Source organism: Peromyscus leucopus, chromosome 8a (assembly GCF_004664715.2).
Source record: "Peromyscus leucopus breed LL Stock chromosome 8a, UCI_PerLeu_2.1, whole genome shotgun sequence".
NCBI lineage: Eukaryota > Metazoa > Chordata > Mammalia > Rodentia > Cricetidae > Peromyscus > Peromyscus leucopus.
In genome coordinates, this window is record NC_051085.1 from 42,266,262 (window position 1) to 42,284,336 (window position 18,075).

General features: G+C 47.5%; 1 protein-coding gene across 1 annotated transcript in view; it reads left to right on the top strand.

The window, feature by feature from the left end:
- Positions 1–4,912: 4,912 nt before the first annotated feature.
- The window catches only part of Mthfd1l (methylenetetrahydrofolate dehydrogenase (NADP+ dependent) 1 like), a 188,095-nt gene continuing 174,932 nt past the window's right edge, over positions 4,913–18,075 (top strand). The window contains exons 1-4 of the mRNA XM_028858204.2: positions 4,913–5,598; positions 11,496–11,580; positions 12,983–13,033; positions 13,120–13,173. Coding sequence (XP_028714037.1) covers positions 5,351–5,598; positions 11,496–11,580; positions 12,983–13,033; positions 13,120–13,173 — 438 coding nt within the window. The 5' untranslated portion in view covers positions 4,913–5,350. The remainder of the gene's footprint in view (positions 5,599–11,495; positions 11,581–12,982; positions 13,034–13,119; positions 13,174–18,075) is intronic.

Here is an 18,075-nt window from a genome sequence, read left to right on the forward strand (position 1 = left end):
AAACCACACATGTATTGAGTTTATTCCACAGATGAGAAATGCTGTCTTTAGGAATCCCCAGTCTTCAAGGGACAACTATCAAACCTACCCTAATCAATGAATGAAAGAATTTGGCTGGAGAGATGGCTCAGAGGCAGAGCACTGGCTGTTCTTCCAGAGGACCTGGGTTCAATTCCCAGCACCCACATGGCAGCTCACAACCTTTTTGTAAATCCAGTTCCAGGGGATCCAACTCCCTCTTCTTACTTCCACAGGCACTGCGTGCCTATGATACAGACATGCATGCATGTAAAACATCCATACATATGTGATACAGACATGCATGAATGTAAAACATCCATAAAAATTGGAATGAACTCCTGCCTGGAAGCTTAGGCTTTCTGGAATGAAGATCTTTGTGTTAGCAGAGTGCTGTCACCCACCACCACTCTGGCTGTTCCTCCTCACCCAGTGAAAATGTAGACTATGGATTGCAGTCTTCATCACACCATGGACTCACCACCACCATATCCTACCATGATGCCAAGTAGCCTCCCTATTTCATGGATACTGGCTTCTCAGGTTCTTGATCACTCCTGGTGACCTCTGCCTCCATTTGCTTTGGCCTCTGCACAGAGCAGCTGTTCTTTGCTAAAAAAACAAACAAACAAACGAAAAACAAAAACAAAAAAAAAACCCATAGAAGTTGCCTCTAACAATTTTTTGATCATCTGAGATGCTTCTTTTTCTTTTACCCTTTGTCTTTTTTTAAAAAAAGATTTATTTATTTGTTATGTATACAGTGTTCTGTCTGCACATATGCCTGCAGGCCAGAAGAGGGCACCAGATGGTTGTGAGCCACCATGTGGTTGCTGGGAATTGAACTCAGGACCTTTGGAAGAGCAAGCAGTGCTCTTAACCTCTGAGCCATCTCTCCAGCCCCCCTTTGTCTTCTTGATGTTTTTAAAAACTGTGGCAAAACTGAAGTTACAGTTGAGATTCACCATGTGGGTGATGAGAATGAACCCTGGTCCTCTATAAGACCAGCCAGTTCTTTTCACCTCTGGACTCTGCCTGGCCATAACTTACATACATGCAGGCAAATACTATTATGCATAAAATAAAATTAAAAAACAACACAAAGACCATCACTCTAACCATTTCAAGGGAGTAGTTCTGGGGTAATAGTCTTTCACAAGATGACATGACCAGCTATGATATGGCAGTTGGCTCTTCAGCCTGACTTGTCAATGTTCTTCATTTTCCCTACGCCCCCCCCATCCTCTAAGTGACTCAAATTCATTATGCTTGCCAAACTACAGGCTTCTGTTCCTGTGGTTCTTTCTACCCAGTCTACTCACTACCCAACATCCACTCTTGCCTTTACTTAGCTCCTAATCCATCCTTGTCTTCAAGTGCCTAAGGGCCACCTCCTCCAGGAGGCTTTTTGATGACTCTCTGGGTCTAGGGTGCTGCCTCTCCTTTTATGAGACCCAGAGCAATGATACTCACAACTCCCCTTTAACTGGCAGTGACCCACAGCACTCTACACAGAAAAACTCAGTGAGACCTGGGTCCAGAGCTGTCTTATTCACAGGGGATTCCTTCCCACATGCTGCAGGATAGCTCCTGGCACAGAGTAACTGAACTCTATAGATATGTGAGGTTTTTAATTTTTTTAATTTTATGCATAATAGTATTTGCCTGCATGTATGTAAGTGCAACACGTGCCTGCAAAGCCCACAAAAGCCAGGAGAGAGTGTTGGATCCCCCTCACCCCGCCCTGGAACTGAAGTTACAGTTCAGATCCACCATGTGGGTGATGAGAATGAACCCTGGTCCTCTATAAGACCAGCCAGTTCTTTTCACCTCTGGACTCTGCCTGGCCATAAAATAGTGTTTTAAACTCAGATATATTGTTTAACTTGTGTCCAAGTTGCTGTGGATAATGCTTTGTATAAATAAAATGCTGATTGGCCAGTAGCCAGGCAGGAAGTATAGGCGGGACAAGCAGAGAAGAGAATTCTGGGAAGTGGAAGGCTGAGTCAGAGAGACGCTGCCAGCCGCCGCCATGACAAGCCAGATGTAAGGTACCTGTAAGCCACGAGCCACGTGGCAAAGTATAGATTAATAGAAATGGGTTAATTTAAGATGTAAGAACAGTTAACAAGAAGCCTGAGTCATTAGGCCAAACAGTTTAAATAATATAAGCGTCTGTGTGTTTATTTTATAAGTGGGCTGTCGCACTGCCGGGGCTTGGTGGGACCTGGAGAGAAAACTCTCCAGCTATACCAAGTGTTCGTGTCACATGCACAGAATCACCCATGTCTACTAGGAAAGAACATTAGTGAATAGATGTTTTAAAGACCTCAACACAATAAAGACCTTTCTTTCTACTGTAACTGACTTTTCTTAAGCAGCGTTTCCTTTTTAGGTCATTAAATTTAGACAGCTCTCTCAATGTGTGGTCACAACTGCTTGTCTATGAAACAAACCTGGGAATTTTGTCTCTCCATTTCTAGTCTCTGTAGGTGGATTTTTCCATCCCACCAGCCAGCTCCCAAATAACCACACAAAGACTTCTTATTAATTATGAAAGCTTGGCCAGTAGCTTAGGCTTGTTTCTAATTAGCTCTTATAACTTAAATTAACCAATTTCTATTAATTTACAAGCTCATAGCTTGTTACCTCATGCTTCCTCTGTATCCAGCTGGCAATTCCACCCTTCTTCTTCCCAGCATCCTCTGTGCCTGGAAATCCTGCCTAACTACTAACCATTCACCTTTTTATTAAACTAAACAGAGTGACGTATCTTTACACAGTGTAATCAAATATCTCACAACAATTCTCTTATAGTGCAAGTGTGACCCATATCTGTGTATGTTAGTTAGCCTTTCATCACTGGGACAGAATACCCAAAAGAAACAACTTAAAAGGGAAAATGTTATATTTTGGCTCACAGCTAAGTCCATTGGTGGCTGACTCTGTGGCCTTGGAAGTGGGAGCATGTGGCTAAGAAGGCTACTCACCTCATGGCAGTGAGGAGACAGAGATGGGCGGGGGAGAGAAGAGAAGAAGGATCCAGGGACAAGATACATTCTTCAAGATTTCACCTTAGTTACCTATTTCCTCCAGGTAAGTCCTACCTCTCAACAGTTCATTCAGCTATATTGCCGATGAATTAATCTATTGATTAATCCAGGATTCATCATCTCTCATTCATGCCACCAGCTGGGAAGCAAGCCTTCACCACCTGAGCTTTTAAGAGGGGCTTTCATATTGAATAACCCTATGTAAGAGTCTAAATGCTCCTCATGGTTATGATAGCACCTCAGCTCACGCTAGACTGTGTTGTCTTTAGGTCCAGACTGGGCACAGATTCTGGGCTTATCCACATCAATATTCTGAGCATTTGAGTAAACTACCTTAATTGTTCTCTCAGCACAGACATTTGTTATTCTGAACTTCCCCGTGATTTCTTTTCTTAATTGCCCATTAAGATTGCAAATAAGTCACAATGGACTAACCCTTAGTTCAAACTGTGAAATATGACATTCTGTTAGTCATTTCTCAGACAGCTGACATGAATTCATTGTAACCCATAATTCAAACAAATTACCCTAATGTCCAATACAAGAACAAACAAAAAACTCACTTAAAAGTTTAAGACTAGAAAATATAATGTTAGTTGTTTAAAATGTCTGGCCTGCAGGTGAGGGGACAGATTGTACCTTAGCATGTCACCAAATTTAAAGGAAGAGTGTGACACTCTACAGGGCTGGGTCATCGTGAGCGCTTTCAACGGTGTTTTGCATTACCGTAAAGAAGGGGGGGGGGATTTTTATTATGAGCTCATGGATTGAGACAAATGACTGACCAGCCTGTAGTTTTGGGGTCTGTGGCAAGGCAGTGCATCAAGGAGGGTGTGGACATGGAGCAAAGCTGTTTGCCTGATGGCAGTTGGAAGAAAAGAAGGAAGAGAGGTCCCAATATCCCTTTTGTGGGGACATCTCTAATGACCTAAATTCCTACATCAAGCCCTCAATTCTTAAAATATCCTTCCATCTGCCAATGACATCACAAGCTGGTGACCAGGTCCTTAACATATGGACCTTTGAGATTCTTTCCCAATCCACAGCAGTGATGATGAGTGAAGACAGCCTCTCAAACACTGTCTTCAAAATGGCTTACAGTCTGACTCACTTCCATCATAGGGATTTTTCACAGCAAGTAAGTTTTTGTGATTCCCGGTTCCAATCAGGTGCACTTTTTTTTTTTTTTTCTCGAACACGACGGCCTTCCCTATCTAGAGCTTTCAGATACACAGCATTACATAACACCCTCTTTGGAACCTGCTTGGCCATGCAATTCAAAAGCAGGACCCCTGTGTCAGCGAGATGGCCCACCAGGTAAAGGCACTTGCTACCAAACCTGAGAAACTGAGTTCTAGCCCCAGAAATCCTGCCGCCCACCACCTCACCCCACCCCGTAAAAATTCAAGTTGTCGTCTGACCTCCACTTGCGGGCCCGGGGAAGTACATTCATATAAATAAGTAGAATGTTTAAACAGGAAAAGGAGGAGGCTCATCCTTGGAATTGGACAAGCTCACAGCTCTGCCAGCACACCAATGACTTCTCTGCAACCCCGGGTTCTCCCGGTTGGAAATCAATGCCACGCAATTTCTTACATTGGTTAGGGTGAACTGGCTTATCTTTCCAGCACACGGGGCACGGTGAGCACCCAAAACCTGTCTACCTTGAACGAATTTTATCCCACCTTACTTGGGGACTACAAAGTTACAATCTTATTCCCACTGGTCTTGAAAATTATAAACCTCGTAAGACTCTCAGTCCCGAGGCCAGTGACTCGCAGGAGGCCACAAAGCCAACATTACAAACACCAAGTACTGACTCATTTACCCTTAGGCCACTTCCCACTTCCCTTGTAAGGAACCCTTCCTTCTGGTCTAAACTGGACTGGGAGCCACTACCTCCTACATACAGAAAGTGAGCTGCATTCTGAAGACCAAGGGTGTCACCTAGTTTTGAGGCAGAAGGGTTGGCCCCACAACCTCAGGGCAAGGGCTCAGCACCACCCCGATGCCCCACCTCCTCTGCCTTGATTTTCAGGCAACTCCAACCAGCAGCCTCGCGTCCGCTGGCCCCGGCCCCCCGAACGTCACGGCCACTAGGTACAGTGCCCCCTAGGGGCCTCTGTTCCTCCCACGAGGAAGAGCCTAGTCTTTCCTGCTGCTGGCCCGTTACTGTGTAGCTTGGCTCTCTCTGGCGCCAGCCTCGCCAACCCGGGGAAGAACTTGCTGCCGCATCCCCGCGTCTCCGGAGCACCAGTCGCCCCGCGCTCCGCAGCACCATGAGCGCCCGCCTGCCTCTCCTGCTGCGCCAGCTCGGCCATCAGCAGCTGCCCCCGGGCCCGGCGAGTCGCCTCCGTGAGCTGTGTAGCTCCAGCAGCAACAGCAGCGGCAGCAGCAGCAGCAGCAGCAGCGGCGGCGGAGGTGATGACCCCGAGGGGGTGCGCGGGCGGCGGCTGCAAGATGGCCAGGCCTTCAGCATCCGTGGCCCCGGCAGTCCAGAGGCCTCCGGGACGGACTCCATCGTCAGGTGAGTGTCCGGCTTGCCTGTGTGCCGGTCCCCAACTAGGGACCCAAGGATGGAACAGCAGAGCACTCGGTGGCTGGGACACCCAAGGGACCGTTTCCGTAGGGCGGGAGGCAGAGAATGCTTGGTGCCAACTTGCTAGGGACGCCTGGCTATTGGCTGCAGAGAGGGCGTGGGGGGGGGGGAGAGAAAGGGACTCCAGGAGTATGGGACCCTGTGGGTGAGAGCATCCCCCGGCCGGCGCGCTCCTCACGGACCGCACGCCCCGCTCCACGTGCGTCGCCCGCCTCCGGCTCTGATGCAACCGCGCCGGGCGTGGCGCCGACAGGAAAGGGGCGGTGCGGCCCAGGGCGGGAGAGCTGCAAGGAGGATGGCCCTGCCATCCCGCCACTGCTGTCCCTGCCCCAGGAGGCTCCGGTAAAACTCACTGCGGAAGCCCTGGCGGTCGTGGCGCATAGTCCCGAGCATCGCCGCTCAGAGAACACGCGGGCTCCGGCGAGGCTGTCTGGAAAGTTCCTTCTCTGTCCAGTGGGGATCTGTGCAGACGCCGAGTCTGCGTCCCGTCCCCACATTGCCGCCCCCGCTCTTCAGCCTTCTGCCCCTGCCGGGGAGACCAGGAAGCAGGCCCTCTCCAGAGAAGTGGGTTTACTGGGCCACTGCGGTGCAAGGGACCCGCAAGGGACATACCTGCGGGAGGCGGGAAAGCCCTTACCGGTCTGGCTCCCACTGGGGCCGTGGAAACAGTTAAATGAGCAAAAATATATGGTCCGGGGATTGTCGCACATAGCCCTCAACAAATAGTTATTATTTTTACAATAAACGAGGATGTGCAAACTTCGTGTAACGGGCATGAGAGTAAATACTTACGGTTATTGGACTAAGAAGCAAAATTTAAAATACCACATAGATACTTTTGTAACAAGGAAGAACAAATTCCCACGATTTTTTTTTATAAAGTTCAACATTTTATGGACACTGAAATTTGAATTTCCTGTAGTTTTCCATGCTATGAAATATCCTTGTTTTTATGTTTCTACCTGTTGTTTTAAAATGAAAGCCCGGGCTAGGGAGATCGCTCAATTAGCAAAGCACTGGCTGGGGCAAGCATGAGGACCTAAGCTCCATCCCCTACACCCATGTGGATGTAGTGGTATACTCTTGTCATCCAGTCCTGGGGAGGCGGAGACAGGCAGATCACTGGGCTCACTGGCCAGCCCCCCACCCCCACCCCCACCCCCACACGCTCCCAGCAGAGTCTAAGATCTCCAGACCAATGTTACAGGTCCTATCTCCAAAACCAAAGTGAGCAACTGTTGAGGAATAACACATACCAACACACGTGTCCCCAAACATAGGTGAACACATAAATTAAATAAAAATGTATGCGCACATGCATGCATTTTTCGCTAGTGGGTGGTGGTTTCCTGGTTCTGCTACAGGACCAGAGGACAGTGCTTAGGAACCTTTTTACAATGTTCCGGTACTACTAGGTAAGAGCTCGGACAAGCCGTTGGTCTCAGCATCTTCACCTGCAAATGGAAAGCACAATGCCACCTACTTCAAGGAAGCCATCATAAGCTTTATACTATCCTAGCAATCCTAGAATGCGTATCCTGAACAGTTCTGAACCTAGTAATTGTCTTTGTATCGATTGCATCTTGTTGTTGCTGTTAACCGGGTGGCTATGTCAGCTAATTTATCACTGCCCACGCCTGTGGGATTTGGAAAGTGGACAAGTGATCAGATTAGATGTTACCCGGAGTAAGTAGCTGTGCAAGATCTTAGGATGGTATTTCTTCCATCATCTATGTACATCAGAAACGATATGGCATCAAGTCCCCAAGAAGCACAGCGACCTTTATAGAATGGTGTGGGACAATGGCCATGATCTGAAAGGTCATTTTTGGAAACATTGTGATTTCTGGTTATTGTCTGTCATCTTATGGAATCAAGGAAGTGTCAACCCCCAACACTTGCAGAGTAGGTGACAGCAGTCTGTTCGTTGGACCCCATGGGTCCATATATCGAAGGCTTGGGCTACAGAGTGGTTGGTGTCCCATAGCAACACCCAAAGGAAATATCCAGAGCAAAGCCTCCAGAATGGTCCCCAGGGTGGTTACTCATTGCTCCTGATTTCTGGTCTTGTCCCTTGCCAGCCAGGTTGTGTGTCACTACTCACTACACAACACAGTCCACACCCCCTTCTTCTGGCCAGAAGCTAGTCACATGATCCCAGCCAGGTGCAGGAGAGTGGGTTGGAAGACCCAGGTATGATCATATGCAGTTGAAACTCAGAATCCTGTTACTGAAAAAGAGGATTGGGAAAGCAGTGTCTGTAGGAAGTAGCTGGAGTCAGCTTTATCATGGAAGCTGTTACGGGGGATGTGTCTACCAATGGCCAAAGCCAAGAGTTATGAAACGGCTCTCCGCTGATTTTACCCTGGACCGTTTCTCTAAACACTAGTGACTGTCTTTGAAGGAGACCAGCTTCATATTCCTAGAAGGATCCTTCTTTTGCCTTTGGAAGAGATGAGAAGTGTGGACCTTGGTTAACGAATGGTCCCAGCATTCAGGCATAGCATTGGTAGTTTTCAGTAACAAGGCCAGCTGCTTCCGCCCACACTGGGGCGTGGCCACAGCTAGCCACAGGGAGAAGGAGGAATGTGGTTGTTAGGACAAGGCAGCTTTGTGCTCAGCTCATAGGCTTTACGCAGTTAGCCAGGCAGAGATGACCAAGCTGGTGGTAGGGGCAGAAATAGCAACACTGTCACTAACGGGTAGAATTAGAAAGACACCAGCTTAAACCTTTATCCACCTATCTTTAGTCATAGGCTACTTCAAGTTTTAGCTACACTGTTTCCAGTCAGAACTGAGGTTTTCCCCCACAAGGCCATAGACACATCTTTGGAAACATTAATGCTACTTTTTGGATGTGTTGGACCTGGGGATGCTGTTTGTTGCATTGTTTGCACTGCATTGTTTTGTACTGCAGGAATCAGTGAAAGGAATGGAAACATAATACTTATGGCCAGTTGTGGATGGGCACCCCAGCCAATTTTTTAAGTGGTATTATTTCATTGTGGACCCCCTTGGTGTAGCTATATCTTCTACTTGCCCATACCTCAATTATTCTGTCTGACAACTGACTTTTTTTTGTAAAATGTGTATGGGTGTTTTACCTGCATGTATGTGTATGTACCACTTATATGCCTGGTGCCCTTGTAGGCCAAAAGAAAGCATCCAAACCTCTGGAACTGGAGTTGCAGGTGATAGCCCCCAGATGAGTGCTGGGTGTTGAATGGTGGTCCTCTGGAAGAGCAGCTAGTGTGCTTAACTGCTGAGCCAACTCTCCAAACCTTTAAACCTAGTGGGCTTACCTATTGAAATGCTCCTTTCGTTTGGGTGAGGGTGGGCAAGACAGGAGGGGTTTTTGCTGTGCATTCCTAGGTTTAAAAGTTGGTTGCCATGACCAAAACCTGACGAAAAGCAACCCAAGGGAGTCGGGATGGGTGTGTTTGGGCCCATAGTTCAATTTTGTCCTCAGCAGAAGCTCGGAGCTAGAAGGGGGGTTGGGGGGGGGGAGGCAATTGGTTACATTATATCCCAAGTCAGGAGCAAGAATAAACCGGAAGTAGGGCCAGGCTTTGAAACCTCCAGGCTCTGTCCCAGTAACCCACTTCCTCCAGCAAGACCCCACCTCCTTAAAGGTCCACAACCTTCACAGCAGCAACAGCAGCAGGTGGGCAAGTATTCAGACACATGACTGTGTGGGGGACATTTCCCATCCAAACAGGTAGCTTTAGTAGCAGGAAAAACAATGTGTCCAAACAATAAGAAAAAGGTAAAGAGCCACTGAAATCTACCTGTTCCACAGGTGAGGAAGCCAGCCTCCATAGAAGGCTTCTCTAGTATACTGGAGGCCTGAGTGCCAGGCCTGGCTGTTTATCCATAGGCCATGCCCCAGAACCCCCAGGCACTAATTTAAAGTGATACATTCCTGGGCCCCAGGCCAGTGTATTGAGTAAGACTTTCTGAGGCGGAACCTTGATTTTTATCATGGTCCGCAGAGGATTCTTAGGCCCAGATATGCTTGGTGCTCACACCGCAATACCTCCCGAGACCAAGCAAAAATATGGACCCAGCTCGACTCCTAGTAACTTAGCTGCTCTGCCAGGCTGGGCGACCGTGTGGCATAGAAATCCTCATCACCCATCGCTGGAGAAGTGATCTTTTCCAAATCTTTCCCGTATGAGCACAATAATGAAGTTACTTCCCTGGAGACTGAACTGCTTTGTCCCGAGCGTATAAAAGCAAAGTCCAAACAGATCATTGCCAGCAATACGTACTTGCCTGGCTCGGTTAGCGTCTGTGATGGTAGGAAGGTTTACTCCACTGCAAGTTTTGAACTCTTTGTGGTTCTCTGAGCACCCTGCTTCTTGTGTCCACCTGCACCAGCGCTTAGCACCTTCCACTTAACATTTTTCAGCCACCACTCTGAAAACTGGGAGACGTTTGTTTCGGGCGGCTTACTATGGATGGCACCTGGCTGAGACTCATTCATTTTTTGAAACTTGTTAGGTGCATGTAATTAACACTGAGAACAGTATCTAAAGGTGGCCTGGAGCTGGCAGTGCCTTACCGTGCTTGTCTAGCTTGTGAGGCCCCAGGTTCACCCCACCGTCCCTGGGAGCGACTAAATCTTTTAACACTGAAACTGGGCACTGCTTTGAGTAGCCTTTCCGTCTGCCTTGAGAGAGAGAGAGAGAAACAGAGCAGATGGCTGGAGATGTGCCAGTGAAGACGTGGCGTAGAGGTGATGGTGACTTCTCTAGAAAGTTCTAGAAGGAAGCCTGGCTCTGCCATATTTATATATGTTTGCACATCTGAGAGGCGCCTCTCCTCTGCTTGGCTGTGAAGGAGAACGCGACCCTCCCTGGGCTCGGAGCGAGACTGCCTGCAGAAGCGGAAGTGGTCCCAGCAGTCTAATGCTGTCTTCAGAAGGTGCCCCACAAGCTACAGCATCCTTGGCTTCCCGCCTCTGTAATTTCCCTCTTCCGTTCCCTCCTCTTCTGTCTTGGAATCCTTTCCTTTCAACTCTGGGACCCAGAATGTAGCCAGAGACACCATTTCTTTGTCCTACGCCACTCAGCCACCACCATTCCTACATTTTGTTTCCCATCGTACCCCAAACCAATTTCTCCAGGGGGAGGAGTAAGGGAATATGGTGAAAGAATGGGATTGTGTAGAGTAGAAACCAAGACTTTAAAATTTTTTATTCCATTTATTTATTTGTGTGTGTGTGTGTGTGTGTGTGTGTGTGTGTGTGTGTGTGTGTAAGAGGACGACTTGGGAGTCAAGTCAGTTCCTTCCTTGTACATATGGGTCCGGAGGATGGACTCTGGTTGGCAAACTTGGCAGCAAGCACTTTCTCTCACAGAGTCCCCTCACTGGCTCCAGACTTTTTATTATATTAAACTTGGACACGACAAGAGAAAAATTTTAGCCTCTTGGAAATTCATGTTCACATGTACCTGGTTTGCCTCTATGTATTTTAAAAATCTGGTTGTCACATTCCATCCAGAATTGGCTTTAATGCTTCTCTTTGAATTTCTTTGGTTTTCCGAGACAGGGTTTCACCAGGTAGTCCAGGGGGGCCTTGAATTCGCAATGCTCTCCCGCCTGCCTCCCTAGAGCCGGGACTACGGGTTTGTGTGGGTACATACTGACTGCATCAGCAGTCCTTGGTGCCTCTGTGCCCTGTCTTTCCTCATGCTTAGTCTCAGTCTCCCTCCATTGTCTGGTTCACTTACAGTAGCAGGCTTTGTAAGGAGACGCATTGTGCCCGTCCTTTCTAATCCCTAACAAAGAAATGACTCTGGTGTTTTTCTTCCTCCGTATAGAGAGGTCATTCACAATTCCAAAGAAGTACTGACTTTGTTGCAAGAAAAAAACCCTGCCTTTAAGCCAGTCCTTGCTGTTATCCAGGTAAGCGCTGACCATGGTGCTCTCCTACGTTTTTTTACAGTGCAATTTAGCAAATACTTAGGAACAGAGACCAGGCGGATGTCCTGTCATAGCAGTGGACTCAGTGGCAAGTGCTGTTATGTGTACAGGTTAGACACTGCCCTGCTGGAATCACTCAACCTTCTGAGATGCATGTAGGTGGTGCGTTGAGGTCAGGAGGTGTAGGCACCCACATAAATCACAGGACACGATAGATACTAACCCCCATGCACTTAGGAATACTTAGCAAATACGGCTTGCAAGTCAGTCCTTTCTTGTTTCTGGGGAAGACAAATAGGTAGCGGCAGGTGCATATTAATGTTTTACAGCCCAAGTGTCAAAAGTCATGAGTGTGTCAGAGGACTTTGCATCCCGTGTTTATTCCTTGGCTGCGGCCCCTTAGTCCTGAGCTGCAGTTGGCACTGCGTTATTGGCATCCCTGTGTGGCGGCAGGTGTGGGGAAAATAACAGGATGGGCCAGGCCTGGAAGCAATTCAGCCCAGTAGTTGGCCTCTTATGGTGGTGCTTGGCAGGCTCTTCCTGGATCAGAATAGCAGCCTGCGTGGCGGCCAATGGTACCTTGGTTTGTGAGACTATGGAACTGTGTTCCATGTGACCTGCATCCTTTGGAAAGCTTCCACATCTCCCCACAGCAGGGGAGTTGGTTTAGGACCTTGGACTTCTTGGGAATCTGGTTCCGTGTTGCCATTCAGCCTAAGTACACAGACGCAAGCATCCAAATTCCTGTCTTTGGTGTTTCACAGAGAGTGATGCTGGCTATAATGATGTCATTCTTATATTCTCCATGTCTTAGTTACCCTTCTATTGTTATGACCAAACACCATGACCATGGAATCTTGTAAAAGGGAGCATCCAGTTGGGGTTATGGTTTTAGAGGTTTAGAGTCTATGACAGAGCAAAGGCATGGAGATAAGGGCAGCTGGGAGAGTACATCTTGAACCTCCACTAGGATCCAGAAAGACACACTGGAAATGATGCAAGCCCACCACCAGTGACACACCTCCTCCAACAAGGCCACACCCCCTAATCCTTCCTAAACAGTCCACCAAGTGGGGACCAAGTATTCAAACATATGCCTATGGGGCGGCATTCTCCTTCAAACCAGCGTATCCTATAACGTGCAGTCTGTCACTTTTTAAATGATGTAATTTTTAAGTCCAAGAAATTAATATGCATGTAAATCCCAGCTGTTAGCCCAATTTCCAAAGGCAATAGGAGTCTTTTCTGTATTTTTTCTTATCATCTTTGTATTCGGGTCACTTGTGTTCATTGTATTCACCAACGTGATCTCTGTGTTGTGGTTGGTATTCATTGTCAAGGTATTTTCATGCTGTGACATTCTCCTTTGCTCCTTTGCCCTTAGGCAGGTGGTGACAGCTTGATGCAGGAAGTAAACCAGAATTTGGCCAAGGAGGTGAGAACAGGTCATTTTAGCAATTTATTAGAATTCCTAACAGCATATTCTCTTGTGGTGACAGAGAATCTTGTGTTCCTTTTCAGGCTGGTCTAGACATCACTCACATCTGCCTGCCTCCAGACAGCGGAGAGGATGAGGTAATGTCAGCCTAGCTCATTTCCTTTCCTCATCGGGCCTATCAGCCTCTTCCGGAGTGGTGGGTGCAGGCTCAGTCTTCTCCTGTGGCTGAGTTTCCAGGAGAAAGAGATCTGATCACCTCTCTCCCTTCCGTTTGGTTTCTACTGAAGACAAGCTAGGAAATCATGTCATTGTAGCTGTTCATTCACTGTAGAAGCAGCAGCGTCTCATGAGAAAACTGTTGGGCTGGGGGTGTCTGGAGACTTGGCTCTGGTTTTGCTCTGTCCTAGCAGTATCTTTGACCTTGAACCATTCCTTTGGCATCTCAGGGTCACCATAGTCTTATCGATGTGATGTTAGAACAGGACAGGGTGATCTTCAAGGGCCTCTCTAGGCTTAGCATTCTGAGACTCCTTCATTGGCGTTTTGGGAACCGCTGACAGAACTTCCATCCTGGGCCACATCGCTCTAGTTGTGCCTGTCAGTGTCACCCCCCGGTGTCATCTCAAGTGTGGGAGAAGCAGCCCTCATCAACATGTGACAGACCTGGACTGTGTGCCGTGGTCCTGGCCTGGGGCAGGAGCCTTTGTGGCTACCTTTCCTCTGGCTGGCTGTGGCAAGGAGGTGTAGATTAGGATTCCCGGGATAGAAAACCTCAAATCACAGAATCCGGAATAACTAAGTTTGGGGTTTTATGTTGTTTGTTTGATGTTGGGGAATCAACAGTCACTTGCTAGGAAAAGCACCCCAAAGTCATGTGAAGCACAGCCCTTCCTTCCCCCTGCTCTAGCTTCTCTGTAGAGTACCACCGAGTTGAAGAGGGTGGAGTGTAGACGACTTTCTAAGCAGTCTTATTAAATAAGAAACACAGAGCCAAATACAGGGGTGAATGCCGTAGAGATCAGAGAAATAGTGAGAGCCACCAACTAACCTTAGCTCACCATGTCCCAAAAGAACCAGCTTCTTCCTGTCTAAGCTGTGCCTTTATTGCCTTGCTGTTCTGCCTTCTCATTGGCTCTTAGCCCAGCCACCTCACTTCCCCATCACTGCCTGTCTGTACAGACCTCCAGATCTCTATGGTTGGTACTGGGATTAAAGGCGTGTGTCACCACACTTGACTGTGTCCCTGAACACACAGAGACTCTGCCTGCCATGTGATCATATTAAGGGCCTGTGCTACCACCACCTGACTTTTGTTTATGGCTGGCTATGACCTCTGATCTCCAGGCAAACTTTATTTATTAACATACAAATAAAATATCACCACTTTTCAGCACAAATAAAATATCACCACAGTGGAGTCAACTCTACCTGTCATGGTGACATTCTCTCCAGGACCAAAAGCAACTCCACTCAGTGTGTTCAAAGTGATCATTGCTAGATACAGAGATGATTAGGGCAGGGAAAGACACCCAGCACATACCTCAGACTGCCAGTAGTACAGACCCTGTAGCACTGTGTGGCTCCTCTTTGGCTTATCTCAATCACCAGCACTGATGCTCTCATGCTTTGGCACGGTTATTCAGTAAAAGAAAAGTTACTTAAGCACTAACACTGTGAAGCTACCACAGCTGATCTGGGAACTCAGGTGACTCCTGAGTAACTAAGGAACAGGTCCCACACACAAGTGTAGATGTGCTAGACAAGAGGGCTGATCCGTGTCTGATTGGTTCTAGATCTCACCGTGCTACTCAGTGAGGTGCACAATTTCCAACTAATGAATTGTTTATTTCTGGAACTTTCCCTTGAGTGTTTTTTGTATCACAGTTGATGAAGAGCAACCGAAAACCTTAGAGTATGAAGTAACCTGCAGTTCCCTTCAGGGTTGGGCAGAAGCGTTTTTTCTTTTATAGAGAGGAATAAGTCTATATGTGAGGAATGGAACGAGGGAGTGGCTTGGTGGCAATAGATCAGAGAATGTTGCTACCCAATGTAGACAAATTGCTAAATAGTCTTATTACTAAAAAAAAACTTGGAGCCAGAAGTTGGGGTTAAAGCCTGAGAAAGATCAGAGGAATAGGAAAAGCCACAGCTACCCTCACCTCACCAACTCTGCAGCTTCCAAAGCGAGCTACTTCCTGTCTACCCACACCTATGTGCCTTTCTCTTCTGTTCTCTCATTTGCTCTCTCAGCCCGGCTACATCACTTCCTCTTCCTGCCCAGCTCTGTCATTTCCTGTCTGTCCTCCAGACCTCCAGACCTCTGGTTAGTGCTGGGATTAAAGGTGTGTATCACTATGCCTGGCTCTGTTCCCAGTGTGGCCTTGAACTCACAGAGATCCACACAGATCCCTGCCTCCTAAGTGAGAGGATTGTGTGCTACCATTGCCTGACTTCTATGTTAATATAGTGGCTGGCTTTTTCCTCTGATCCTCAGGTAAATTTTATTGGGAGACACAGTATATTGGGGGACACAATACGTCACCACAACCCCAAGCCAGCCTGTTTTCAGGGGTCATTGTCTGCCTGTTCAGCCTGAGGGTACCCCGAAGTTCAGGCATCTGGAAGGAGAAAGCTTGACCAGAGGTTGCTTTCCCATGCATTTTGTTTTGCTTGGTCAGTGGGAACCAGCAGGTGGGCCGGTCACTGGTGAGATGGGAGTGTGCTTTTGTGGTCTGTCTTTCTGTGTCTGTAGTAACTGTCATGAAGTGAGTCTTATCGAGACTCTATGGGGAAAGGTAATTCTTTGCTGTGCACAGAGGTTGAGAGTGAGAGTCTCCGCTATCTCTTTGTCCCAGCATCTCCGGTAAAGGTCATTGTCTAATAAGGGAAAGGATGAAGGCAGGCTCCTGCCTACACGCTTCCCTCCCTCTGAGGATCTTTTCAGCAAACCACAGTTTTCCTCCTATCCCATCTGCTGCAACCGCACTGTCTGGCCAGACAGTGAAGGAGGCGGGGAAATGTGGTCTTAATGCCAGGAGGCCCTTAGATCATGTCTAAGGACGAAGGGAAGCTGGGTATGGAGCAAGCAGTTAATATCGTATCTGCTAGTTATAGTGAGTACCAAGTATGAAGGGCACCAGCTGCAACAGAATGCAGGGAAGTAGGCCGGCTGTTTCCAGGACACTCACTGTGTGTAGTCACATCTTTAGATGGTTTCAACTGTATAGCCTGGGCTAGCCGTGAAAACACTCTGAAGCCCAATCTGGCCCCAAACTCATAATCCCCCTGCCTCAACCTCCCAAGTACCAAGATTATAGATGCACACCAAGCACACTTGGTCTGACAATTTTTTGATAAAGATTCATTTACCCCCTACCCCCCACTCTTTTTTTTTTTTCTGGAATTTTTGATAAATGAGTATGGTATTATAGTGAGTGTCGTAATTTATTAAACTTTTTCTAATTCCAGTTTTGTTCTGTCTTGATTGGTTCTTCCCCCAGCCAATTCCTTATTTTATCCTGAGCTCTGCTTACATGAAACCTCTGGCCCCCCTCATTCTGTGACCTCCTCACCCTGTTTATTCCACTTTGTTTTTCTTTACATTGTTGATCATTTTCAGAACTTACATTGTTATTGCTGTCGGGACTAGGCTTGCTTCCCTATTAGCATAGGAGGCTTACCAGGGCAGTTCAGCTACAGCTAGCTGTTAGATGCCGTACTTAGAACCTGTACAAAGTAGATGCTTGGAACATGTTTGGTTGGTTTGGTTGGTTGGTTTTTTTAATTTGTGATGGTTGGGTGTGTACACATGAGTGCTGTGCCCAGGAAGTTCAGAGATCCTGAATCCCCTGGAGCTTGTGAGCTACCTGACAAAGAAAGGTACCTTAGAACAGAACTCGCATCCTCTAGAAGAGCAGCCGGTGCTCTTGGCTCTGAGCCATTTTTCCAGCTCCCCCCCAGCTTCACAGAATTTGTTTTGTTTTGCTTTGATTTTTAGTGGTAGAACCAAAAAAGTCATCGGTCAAGGCACTTTAAAAAAACATTGACGAAACTGGGCAGTGGTGGTACACACCGTTAATCCCAGCACTCGGAAAGCAGAGGCAGGTGGATCTCCGTGAGTTCGAGGCCAGCCTGGTCTACAGAGTGAGTTCCAGGACAGATTCCAAAGCTACACAGAGAAACCCTGTCTCACTAAACAGGCAAACAAACAAACGATATATATATGTGAAAACAGCCAGCCAGGAACACAGGGGTCTGTGCTCTAAGCCTCAGGTGCTATGTGATGCCAGTGCTGAAGCCTCTGTGTTGGTCTGCTGTAAGCCTCTTAAGTCCTCTGAGGTTGGTGGAAGCTACTGGTGTGTTGCTAAGTTCTAGTGAATTTCATTTGTAGCTAAAGGACGTTAGATTAAATACGTAAGTGAGCAGCCAATGGCTATAAAAAGGATTAAAGATAGCCCAAGATAATTTATCCCCGGATCTCTAACATTCCAATGAGCCACAATCACGAAGTTCTAACCAGCCTTGCAGAATCTTTCACATTCTGTTACTCCCGCACCCCAAAACTTCAGTTCACATCTGAATGAATGAGACACATTTTCTTTCTTTACCAAACAGCATTTTCCCTCCCTACCAGATGGTAGTAATAACACAGATATTTTTGCCAAGCAATTAAATTAAAATGGTAAGGTGACACTTCCTGTGAGTGGGACCTGCATACGTGGGCAGGAGTCGTCCCACTTCTGAGTCAGTGGTTTTGTGAAGTGAGACGAATCAGTCGCAGTGCTTGAGCGTTAGGAGAGGCTTCTGGAGTGCCACTCGGATCCAGTGAACCACAGAGCCCGGGACACTGGTTGGACTCATTGCTGGGAAACCACTATTGAGCACATGATGTCTTAGACCCAAAGGCGCCACTGGACCTGGGTCAGGGTCTTGGCTTCAGGCTTCCCAACCTCCCCCCAAAGTGGTATGTGTTTGACTTAAAAGCAGTCATTTGGCAGGGAGTTGTCTTCTGTCTGTCTAAACTGGACTAACAGGGAAGC